This window comes from Scylla paramamosain, chromosome 28, assembly GCF_035594125.1.
Source record: "Scylla paramamosain isolate STU-SP2022 chromosome 28, ASM3559412v1, whole genome shotgun sequence".
NCBI lineage: Eukaryota > Metazoa > Arthropoda > Malacostraca > Decapoda > Portunidae > Scylla > Scylla paramamosain.
The window spans coordinates 3,630,001-3,642,645 of NC_087178.1; the positions used below are offsets into that span (position 1 = coordinate 3,630,001).

General features: G+C 41.9%; 1 protein-coding gene across 2 annotated transcripts in view; it reads right to left on the reverse strand.

Moving 5' to 3' along the window:
- LOC135114721 (nephrin-like) overlaps positions 1 to 11,783 on the reverse strand; it is an 88,432-nt gene extending 76,649 nt beyond the window's left edge. Inside the window, exon 1 of one of the 2 annotated variants that reach the window (XM_064030683.1) lies at positions 10,938 to 11,783. In XM_064030683.1, coding sequence (XP_063886753.1) covers positions 10,938 to 11,088 — 151 coding nt within the window. In that variant the 5' untranslated portion in view covers positions 11,089 to 11,783. The remainder of the gene's footprint in view (positions 1 to 10,937) is intronic. The other variant, XM_064030682.1, reaches the window with a different exon arrangement.
- Positions 11,784 to 12,645: the final 862 nt, after the last annotated feature.

Genomic DNA, 12,645 nt, shown 5'->3' on the forward strand with positions numbered 1-12,645 from the left:
AGAAAGGAAGGCGAGAAAGTTATGCTGAAGTGAGGGTGGTGAGGTCCCTGAAGTTCTGTTCCGAGATAAGGTGACACTGTTCCGGGGAAGGGGTGGCGAAATTACTCGCAGAAGACGGGGAGAAACTTATCTTGGAAGCGAAAGTGACAAAGTTATGAAAGTTACGTTCGGCACGGAGGGAATTATCATAAAGGGAAGTTCAAGGTGAAAACGGGAATCTACTTAATATTCTTGTAAACAGTAAAGTCGAAACCAAAACCTAGATCAAGGACGTGGAAGTTCAATTAGGATACAAGATGCAGATAAACGAAAAATGACCAGCACAAGGGAAAGAGAGAAATTAAGTATAAATATGAAAACCTTGTTATAGCTCTCTGTTCACTGATTTCTGCCGCAAAACAACACGTACACCAGACATAAAAGTAATGTAACCATGGAAAAAAAAAGAAAAGAAAAGCAAACCCAACCTGAGGAAACCTAAAGAGATCACAGGCAAAAAAAAGAAGTAACAGAGCACACTTGAATTTAAATTACATGTGCAGTGACTACAAAAAAAAAAAAAATCAGATTAAAAAAAAAAAAAAAGGTGAAACAGGAGGAGAACGTAGACAGGTCACTTTCCAAGGCAGGCAGAATATAATAATGAGTGTGTCGCGTGAGCTGTGCCGGCAGTGCTGACCTAATCGTCACAAGCGAAAATGTTTACGTGGATTGTCCGCTGTTTTATGTTAATCAGAAAATAACTATGTCAAGGCCGTCGCTGCTGCGTTGTGCTGTACCGTGTTGTATTCATTGTACATCTCCCGGGAGGATGTTAGCGCGAGATAGAGGAAGAAATGGAGAGAAAAAGAAAGAAAATAGAGGTGTATGACAGAGAGAGAGAGAGAGAGAGAGAGAGAGAGAGAGAGAGAGAGAGAGAGAGAGAGAGAGAGAGAGAGAGAGAGAGAGAGAGAAACAGGCACAAAGTGGGACAGCCAGAGAGAGAAAATAAAAAAATACAACTTTTCTACACAATCTCACTAGTATGTATTGTTCGCATCCCGAGAGAGAGAGAGAGAGAGAGAGAGAGAGAGAGAGAGAGAGAGAGAGAGAGAGAGAGAGAGAGAGAGAGAGAGAGAGAATCAACAACGCATGATCAGAAAACAAGTCCACGTCTCCATTCATGAGACACCTGCTGGACTTACGTGTTGAATAAGAGACAAAGTAATCAGGTCCCTTCGAAGACTTTGCATTATCACCTGAGTAATTACCTGTCCGCTGCTTGACAAACCAGGTAACGAGGCTTCAAAGACATTACTTAACTTTAATGAAGAAAGATGGTCGCAGGAAACTAAAGTAAAAAAGCTACACTAGAAAAATAATAATGCATAAAAAGAAGATTTATTACTTTCTTCATAATCAGACTTTATAATTTCTTGCTTAACCTTTTTCTTCACTCATCTCTGTCCACTGTCCATGTATTATATAGTCCGCTACAGTAAACTTATCTAAACTCTATATCCAGTTAGCTAATCACCTATTTTTCCGTCTATTTCTCTCTGCCCGTTTATTTCAAGTCACTCCAGCAAAACGTATCCTCTAATTTCCCCTCATCTCTGCACCGAGTTTTTCTCTTTGATATCTCCCTCCTGTAAGGCACTTCAGCGGAATTCACCTAATGCCTAGTCATCTCATCTTCCTACTGAGCTCTTTGTCATTTGTCTGTCTATTCCAGGCCGTCCAAGCAAAATTTTCATCCATTCTCTAATTATCTCATCATCTCTATGCAGTTTTTTTTTCATCAGTTGCCTCTCTATTCCAGGTCTCCCAGTAAACACAATTAATAAATCAATCTAGTTCCTGCCTCTACTTCTTTTACTACTGCTCTTCACAACTGTGCATCTGTTACCTGAAGAACTTGGCTAGCTTGCTATATTTCAACACCAGCGAATAACAGGTAGACGGAGGATGCTGTCTGGAGAACGATTTCAATTACATCAGGCTAAACATTTCTTTCAGGGTAACATTTGTGAGGAGAAGATTACTGTCTTGCAACACCTGACCATGAAATTGAGAAAGCGAAAGAACACAAACAAATAAAAGCCAAATTGCCATCCGCAGGACGCCGCAGAAACGAATGTAAGGCGAGCACGAACAAGGCTGCCAAAATTAACGTTAAAATTACACCTAAAACACCTGCCTGGAGTCATAACGTCTCGGGTGTTTGTAATTACCTGTGACTTCTTAAGTAATCCAGATGGCGCTGTGACTTCCGGCTGTTCTGACCTTTTGCTGAGAGAGAGAGAGAGAGAGAGAGAGAGAGAGAGAGAGAGAGAGAGAGAGAGAGAGAGAGAGAGAGAGAGAGAGAGAGAGAGAGAGAGATACTGGAAGGAATGCACTGATAACATAAAGCCGAGAAAAAATAAAAAAGAAAACAAGAAGATGCAGAAATGGAAAGAAAATGAGACCACGTAGCAAGATAAGAGAGAGAGAGAGAGAGAGAGAGAGAGAGAGAGAGAGAGAGAGAGAGAGAGAGAGAGAGAGAGAGAGAGAGAGAGAGAATGAGCCTTCGTATATCCTTAATTACCAGCACTACAAAGGCGCTCTCACCACGCTATCAGCTGCAATTATAATACGCACAGCTGAGGTGACTACTAATGATGCAGAAGCGCAGCACTTGCAGTAATAGTAGCAGCAGCAGCAGCAGCAGTAGTAGTAGTAGTAGTAGTAGTAGTAGTAGTAGTAGTAGTAGTAGTAGTAGTAGTAGTAGTAGTAGTATATGAACATAAAATAAAGGAAACTGCAAAAAGTCATCAGGCCTACACAAGGCAGTCCCTATATAAAACATAGCAGTAGGCAGTAGTAGTAGTAGTAGTAGTAATAGTTAAGTGATAAAGTGATAGTAATACAGCGAGAATAGTAGTAGTAATACAAGAGTAGTTACTATTACTGTTACTGCATAATTACGGTTATTATTTAAAAGCCTGCAAGGTCATTAATGCCAACCCACCTTCGTCCAATGAACAATCAACACCACGCTCATGCCTAAACCTCTCTCTCTCTCTCTCTCTCTCTCTCTCTCTCTCTCTCTCTCTCTCTCTCTCTCTCTCTCTCTCTCTCATCTGGCCAGTACCTTCAGTCACTACACAAACACACAAATCAGGCAACAAATACACACATACAGACACAAGCGCAATATAATCACTATCATCAATTTAATCACAGCCGTTTACAACACCTATCTGAAATACCCACTACCTCTGTCATCTGTCTCATCATTATTACCATCATTACTATCATCACCATCCGCGTCATCATCGCCGCTAGCATTACCAGCGAACGGCTAACAATCGGTTGTATTGGTAGTTTACATAATACAAGCGTTTCGCCGCCTGTTGAATTACGCAATAATGGACAATGCAGTGAGTGATGGCCACGTGTGATTACCCATGTGCATGCATTTGGGCATAATCGACAGCGGATACATATACATACATAGTTAGTGTGGCATAAGCGTGTGTGTGTGTGTGTGTGTGTGTGTGTCTGTGTAAGGTGATGCAATATGCTTTCTTTGTCATATCATGCAGGAATATCGTAACGCTAAAGATAACTGTTTGTGCAGAGAAAGAAGAAACAACAACAACAACAACAACAACAACAACAACAACAACAACAACAATAATAATAATAATAATAATAATAATAATAATAATAATAATAATAATAGCACAATACTGCTCCATAAGTACCTACCAATTTCCTGTAAAAATGAGAACGAGTCCAATTATGAAGCAGAGCCATAACATTTTAATCGTTAAAAATATACATAAAATTACACTTTCATTAGAGTTTCAAACAATAAATAATAACTTAACACATAATTTCATTGTTATATTTGCCCTTGTTTATCTAATTCATCGCATTTACATCATTAATTTTCACTTATGTTTTTACTTTAGTTTACTTTTATTTCTAACACGTACTTCCATTTTCTTTGACTTTACAACTTTTTTTTCTTTAGTTTCCCCTCCAGCACTTGATTACAGATTCGATCATTGATATTAACCACCTGTCACTCTGCAAACCACACTCTTGCAACGTACTACCACATCCATGCTATTCCATCCTCTATACATTATTGCCACTGTAATCCGATCCTTCCTTAATATTACATCCCCAGTCATTGTCCAGCTCTTGTCATTAACCCTGCATGCTCTATTCCAGATTTAAATGAATGCATAGTGTTGTTTCTATAATGTCTTGTTTTTTTCAGATTCTTGCCATACATCGAACATTCCATACCTTGACAACTCACCCGTATAGGAAATTAGATCTGCTTCTCTCTCTCTCTCTCTCTCTCTCTCTCTCTCTCTCTCTCTCTCTCTCTCTCTCTCTCTCTCTCTCTCTCAGTGATAGTTTCCAAGTATTCTCTATACCAAACTTTCTTCTTCTTATTATTATTCTCTCTCTCTCTCTCTCTCTCTCTCTCTCTCTCTCTCTCTCTCTCTCTCTCTCTCTCTCTCTCTCTCTCTCTCTCTCTCATCCCATAGCACAGTTCTCAATAATGTGCATTTCACAATATCAACTCCTTCTTTTCCCCCTCTCTCTCTCTCTCTCTCTCTCTCTCTCTCTCTCTCTCTCTCTCTCTCTCTCTCTCTCTCTCTCTCTCTCTCTCTCTCTCTCTCTCTCTCTCTCTCTCTAACAATGCCTATCTAATTCTATCCACACGCCTGACAGCAATAGATGAAAGAATTCCCCTTATGATATTCTACTTGTATTTCCATAGACATACAGCACAACCCTCCGAATACCTCCACAATCTTTAAAAACCTTCCATGCATCTCATCTCCACAGTAGTTCATCTTCGTCTGGTGTTATATTGAGTGATAATGATGGTAGTGGTGGTGATGGTGATGGTGGTGATGATGATAATGGCGATGGTGGTGATGGTGGTGATGACGATGGCCTCATTAGTCTTAAAAGTGGGATTTCCTTTCTCACACCATTTAAGGATTGCGTGGCGTGCAGAAAGTGAAGAGAATACTGAGAAGAGAGAAGAGGAGGACGAGGAGGAGGAAAAAAATAAGAGGGAAGATGAAGATTAAATGAAGCGTAATAGGATAATGCACACAGACGATCTTTCATGCATACACACGCAAGAACACACACGCACACACACACACACACACACACACACACACGCAAGCATACAGACACAGACCATGATACTGCTAAAACGCAAATTCTCGTCATTGCTAATCTTATTTACATTCATAATTCATTCGTATATTATTCAGACGTCAAATACAAAACACATGAACCTAAATCTGAGTCATATATTAATTTCCCGAGTTAAAAAAAAAGGTCACGTACATAAAACAATATAAATAACCTAGAATATAAAGGAAACACACAACAGAAGAGCACAATATATTCGTTATGTATTTCAAATATCTACCTTTTCCCCCCTCTTTTTCCTATTCACCAAGTCAGAATGTTTAAAAATTAATGTGGGACTCGTGTGGCGAAGCATGAATTTTTGTATGAGAGAGAGAGAGAGAGAGAGAGAGAGAGAGAGAGAGAGAGAGAGAGAGAGAGAGAGAGAGAGAGAGAGAGAGAGAGAGAGAGAGAGAGAGAGAGAGAGAGAGAGAGAGCAAATAGACTGAAACGCAGACTCACAAAGGGAATGAAAGAAAGACAGGCAGACAGACAGGCAGACAACATACATATGGAATGAATAACAATCACACAAAGAGAATGGAGAACAAAACCAGGCAAGCTTCAACTCAGTAAAGGAAAAAGAAAAAGGAAAAAAAGAAAAAGAAAAAGCAAGAGTAATAATCACAATATTAAGGCATAAGCTAAGTTACTACGTATCATAAACAATTCCCCAACAATATAAAATTCATTCGTATCTCTCTCTCTCTCTCTCTCTCTCTCTCTCTCTCTCTCTCTCTCTCTCTCTCTCTCTCTCTCTGTCTGGTTTATCCTTTACTGCCTCTTATCATAAACAGCAACTGATCTCATCTCTACCTCCCCCTTACCACCACCACCATCACCATCACCACCCGGATAGCATTATATTCTGCCAATAACATTACCGAATCACCGTTATATCCACTACCACCGCTATTATGGCCGGCACCATTAGCAGAAAATCAAATTTCCTCATCACAATCAACAAAAATTATCACCACCACTGCTAACACCACTGTTGCCAACACCACATTCCATCCGATTATAGAAAAAAAAATATCGAAGAAAACCAAAAATGTTGGAACAATTCATTTCTCTTCCAGCTTGTGTCTCTAGCTTGTGATATCTCGTGCTGACTCCCTTGTTAGGTCGATTTATCTGATTTTGTTCTATTTTGGCCCCAATCCAGGTATGAAACGCGCAATATTAGTTTCTCTTGCTTATCAGATTATTATTCTTATTATTATTTCATAGAACTTCATAAAAAATGGATGAAAACTGTCACATGTTAAACTTTTTTTTCTTGATTTACTTAATTCAGCTACGCTTCTACTTTTATGATACGATGAAATAAACAACACTGTTCTCCTGCTTTTACATTACTTCCTAGAACTCATTTCATTATTTCATGAAGCTTAAAGAATACTGTTTAAGGAAAATGAAATTAACAGTATAATTTTAACTCTTATTATATTATTTCCTAAAACTTGAGGAAAAAATACCCCCCCCCCCCCAAAAAAAAAGTGCCAAACAAAACCAACCAATATTTTTCTCCTCATTACATTATTTCCAAGAGTCTTAGGAAACATTGCCAAAGGAGATATAGAATGCAAAAACAAAATGAACAACACTATTTTCAAAGAACTTAAAAAAAGTATCCGAAAGAGAAATACAATGTTTCCTTTCTTTCTACAGAATTCCAAAGAACTTAAGAAAACAGGATGAAGATAAATAAAACACAAAGCCCTCCACAAATTTTCTTCCACCTAACCTATCCACCCCCAAAAAATATTAATCATTTAAAACAAGAGAATCCCCCCCGTTTTTTCCCTCTCTCTTCAGTACATATTCATATCTTGAGCCTTCCTTCCTCCAGCCGTGGGATAAGAAAACATTAACATCATCCTCTCATTTCCTTGTTGCTCTCCTCGCTACAAACTTCCTCCATTAACCCTACAGACTCAGAATTAGATGATGAATAAGTTTACTGTACGTCAAGTGAGCCCTGAACTTGTGTGGCCATGAATATCGCATACTCTAATAGCTCCCAGATGCCAAGGACTTGTATCTGCCGTGAATGGTTTCCAGATAACGATGAATAACTCCCTCACATCCTGAATAACTTCCGACGACCCACCTTGAATAAATACCGAGGAGTATGAATAACCTTACAAGTCTCTCATAACCCATTAATAATAACTCCCACCCGACCCCCACCCAAAGTTTGTGAATTATGAGTGGCTAGTGAAATAAACACCTCCCCCCTTCCTCCCTCTTGCCCCAACCACCCCCTCCCTCCCCTGGTATTGCAGACGTAATTTGACTGCCGCCACAATGCTGTCAATGACAATAACTCCTCCTCCTCCTCCTCCTACTGCTGCTACGACAATAACAAAGACACCACCACCACCACCACCAACAACAACAACAATTATTATTACTTCTACTGCTCTTCTTCCTCTTATACCTCCTCTTTTTCTTCCTCCTCCTTCTCATTCTCCTCCTATTCCTCTTCTTCCTCATATAACTCCTCTTTCTCCTCCTCTTCCTCCTACTACTTCATTATTATTCTACATTCTTTAAACAAGATCTTCATTCCTTTTGGCCAGGCTAATCAAGTATAGATGAAGTAGATAAGACAAAACGGATAATAGGAGAACGAGGAGGAGGAGGAGGAGGAGGAGGAGGAGGAGGAGGAGGAGGAAGTAAAGAGTCTGGGAGAGGCGAATGAACAGTGGAAGGTTAGAGTGGCTGCGGAGGGTGGAAGAAAATATTGTAAGCGGGCTCAGTGAGTGGGTTTGGACGCCTGCTGGTGGAGTGGAGGGAGTGGCAGCTGTGCGGTGGATTGAGGAAGCCTGTCTGCCGCTGTACTGGGCGTGTGGATGGCATGTGGGGTGCAAGGTGGGGTGGAGGATGCGGTGTAGGGATGGGACGGTGTGGTCTGCTGAGGGAAAATGGTGATGGGAGGAGGCGTGTTGGGAGAGAGGGAGGGAGGGGAGGGAGGGAGGAGTACAGGTGATGGAGACTGAGAAAGTGGAAGGGAAAGTCTGTTTAGCTGGAGAAAATGAAAGACGGGCATGGGGACTAGATGGAAGGCAATGTGGAAAGGGACAAGGTGGAGGACATAATTGTAAAAAAACAGTGAGCTCAGTGTGGAGTGGGTGGAGGGCGTGGTGGGGTGGAGGGGCTGGAGAGGCAAAGCAGTGGGTGGTGGGGAGCAGAGGAGCGGGATTAAAAGTTCCAGGCCGTTATGGGGATGGCATGGAAAGACTGGGGAGTGGGGAGGATGCGTGTAAGCCGAAGAGAGAGAAAAAGAGAAAGAAAAAACTACGAAAAACAAAAAAATACATATACACAGTACTCGCACGTGAGAGCCCAGATTTTAGACAACTATTCATCGGATTTGAATTCACTCAGTTTTTTACCTTGAACGATAAAAGAAAGACATGTAAAAATAACTATCCTAACACACACACACACACACACACACACACACACACACACACACACACACCTACGTACATACAAGGGGCGTTGCAACATGTCTAATAAAAAATGGGAGTGCAAATAACAATACAATTTTTTCCCCTTCAGGGTCCGAATCGCTTTAACGAGGAGCATCGAGAGCGGAGCCCCAGGGAGCGAGAAGCGAAATGGTCACTCAGTTATCGTGGACAGATTGGAGGCGCCTCTTCTGCCCTAGTCTCCTGGGGGCGTGAGGGGCGTCAGGGGCAGCGAGGGGACGTCAGCACACACCCACTACTTTTTCTCACCCCTCTTACGTAAACTGATCCGCCCACCTGTCCAGTTTTCATTGATTGAATATTGTTCGTTGAGAGTTGAGGTTACTGCGTGATTTCCTCGTGGTAAATTACTTAAAAAAAAAGCGTTTATGAGAACTCTTCCACATGCTAATGATAACGTTTAGTGTTTCTGAAAATTATTTATATCCATTTCGATGAATTTTTGACACTGAATATTTTCCGTACAAACATTTACGAAAACGCTTTCATATGCCAATAATAACATAGTATTTTCTTTCTTTTTTTTTTTTCTTTCCAAAGCCAATCATTCTTACCTCAGTGAAGGTTTTTGTAGTGAACATTGGTGGGGGACTGTTCAAGCTGAAGACATTTTTTTCCTCCTTTACACAAAAAAAAAGTAGAAAAAAAATAAAAATAAAAAAAAATTATGAAAACACTCTTACACACACACACACACACACACACACACACACACACACACACTAACTCAGTCCTTTTTACAAACCATCATTCCTAGCTCAGCGATTTTTGACATTGGTTGAATATTCCCATTGAAGTGTTGAATTTACGAACACGCACTAAGAGCAAAAACATTTTAAAAACTTCTCATGAAATCATCAATAAGGTGCACAATGTAAAAGTCCCTCAGCATGCACTTGGAACTTATGATCCCTGCGAAAACACACCGTGATCACTACACCAATGCTCGTATATCGCAGCAACACCTTATGTACAACTTGGAAAAGCACAATTAGGGAAAACTAACACATTTACGAGTAAGACACAAGGTCCCACAGTCTCACAAACAATGACTTACTCCACTCCATTCTGACCTTTCCGAAATCAGTACGAAAGCTCCCGAGAAAAGACAGAGAGAGAGAGAGAGAGAGAGAGAGAGAGAGAGAGAGAGAGAGAGAGAGAGAGAGAGAGAGAGAGAGAGAGAGAGAGAGAGAGAGAGAGAGAGAGAGATGACGAAGGACACTGACACACAAACTATTTCTCAGACTATTTGGTAACGAAAGGACTCGAGTTACAAATGTTTGCCATGAGAAGGAAAGGCCCGTGGAAGGAGAGGAGGAGGAAAGGAAAGGAAAGAGGAAAACAAGGAAAGTGAGTTAGAGAAGGAGAAGTTGGGAAGGGAAACGTGAAAGAGAAAAAGGATAGAAAGATGAGGAAAAAGTAGTTTCACAAAAGAAAAGATTTGACAAGAAGAGAAAGAGAGAAAAAAAAAGGAAAGGAAGAGGAGGAAAAGAATGATGATGGTTGCAAATATTTTTCGTTGGTGCTCTTATTTCCCTATCACTTTAATAAATGATGATGATGATAATGATAATGATGATGATATAATAATAATAATAATAATAATAATAATAATAATAATAATAAAGAAATGACAGGGCAGTTTTCTCACTAGGGTTAAATTTTGCGAAGGAGTGGAAAGGGAGGGAAAAGTTTGAAGGGGAGGGAGTAGATGTAGCAAGGTAAAGTATTTTGATACAAGGGAAGGAGTGAAGGTGAAGGAGTGTTATGTGGTGGAGCAGTGTAATACTCATATACTGGCGTTCTTTTTAAGGGAAAGAGAGAGAAAAATAAAAGAGGGAGGGAAAGGAAGTAGAAGGGGAAGGGGGAGTGTTGCAGTACTAAGACGGAGAAAGAAAATAATACTGCGCGGAAGTGTTGCAAGTGTTACACCGTTACTATAAGAGGGAGTGTTGCAATGAGGCCGAGTTCCCGGAGGAAAGTGTAATGAGGTACAAAGACTTATTCTGAGAGGGAACTTGTTTCCGTGAGGGAGAACGAGAAAAGTTACAAGGAGAAAGAAAATGTTACAGTGAAGGGAGAGTATGTCACTGTCAGGCGTCACTGCGAGAAAGAGTGAGAGGAAGATAGAGAGAGAGGGAGAGAGGGAATCATGTAAAGTGAGAGGGGTCATGTTTGTATTACTTCTGTGCCAAGGACGCGAGATGGGGGCGTCATAAGGGGGAATAAGTAACTCACTGTTCTTGAATTCATCATTGGGATCCGTCTCCTCCTCGGCCTCCTCGCCATTGTCCTCATAAAGCTCCTGCGTGACGGTGGCGGCGATGATGGTGATGGAGATGGTGAGGGCGAAGGCGAGGCGAGTCCATGGTCTGGCCACTACCATCATCACTATCTCATATAGGTAGTCAGGGAGTCAGGGGATGGCCTCCTCTCTCCCTCACCCTCTCTCCTTCACACGCGACGAAAGCACTCAGGTAAGAACGGGTAATGGACGAGGTACCTGGTCACCGGTCACCTCAGAGGACGTGTTCAAGACGAGGGACATTTGCACGACAACTTGTCATCTTTTTCTCACTTAGGGAAAACTTTTCATCAAGATCGAGCGAGTGGGAAGGAGAAAAACAAGCCCAAAAGTTCAGTTAGTTCAGGAAAATGGTCAGTAAACTAAGCATGCGTTCACTTAAAGACTCCATTTCGCTGTGGCGGTCATGTAGCTTTCCACGCATTTGAGAATTCGGCGTAACAGCTGAAGCGAGGCGCGTCACCCGAGCGCAAACACACATGCACGCGCGCCCGAGCTGCACGTCCTCACTCGACCACGGCAGAGGGAGAACTGGGTCTCGTAGCTCCGTCCACGAGAGAAGTCGGCCTAGCCTGTCCTCGGCCCTATTGATTGTCCTCCCTATTTGTCCTCCAAGTCATGTACACGCCTCACACCACCCCATTAACTACCTAACTTGAAAAACAAGGAAAAACTTGCCACATCTACATCACAAGGAGGAGGGAGGTACAGGGCCGAGGTGGCGGGACTCCGAGCTAGCCGTCATCCCGCTGTGCCCTCGGGCGCATGCTCTCCTCATCCAGCTGGCTTGCTCCTCTACTTACACTCCGTTTTATCAAAGTTCCATCCTCAGCGGACAGTCATTAACGGCCCGGCCATCATTACGGCACACCAGCAGCCTCGTTCCCGCTACCACGCAGCCCCGCAGCGGCCGCACTGGCCCAGTTGATCCTTAATAAGCCACACACACACACACACACACCACACACACACTGAAAAAAAAAGGAGGATAAAAATAACTCCCCAAGAACGCCAATGAAACTGCAGACCAAAAGTATTTCCCACGTGACCTAATTATTTAATAGCTTGGATACTTCTTTCTTTCTCTTAATGCTGCTGCTAATGATGACGATGATATTGTGGTGGGTAATGTGCATGATAATTTTGCGGAATGCAATACAACGACAATGAATATGATTATACAACTTTGCTGTCATGTTTGCTACAATGTGTGTGTGTGTGTGTGTGTGTGTGTGTGTGTGCTTCTTCTATATTCTCTTCCATCCACGTGCCATAAATTCAACGTACCCATAAATTCTCTCCAGACGCAGGTCCCGAAGGTCGCCCTCCGCTACTCCCCCACCCCCACCGCTCCTACCCCACTTCGTGTTGACAGGGTGACGTCACTACCGGCGAGGCATTACTCCGGCCACTGATGAGAGCAACGTGACTCTTCTTTACCACGAGCAGAGAGAGAGAGAGAGAGAGAGAGAGAGAGAGAGAGAGAGAGAGAGAGAGAGAGAATGAGAATCTTGCGTCTCCTCCACATTATAATCACATATTTTTTTTGCATCCGACTCCAGACACAGAATGATTATACACCAGCGTTAATGGAAATAGAATCTCTACCGCATTACATAATAACACACACACACACACACA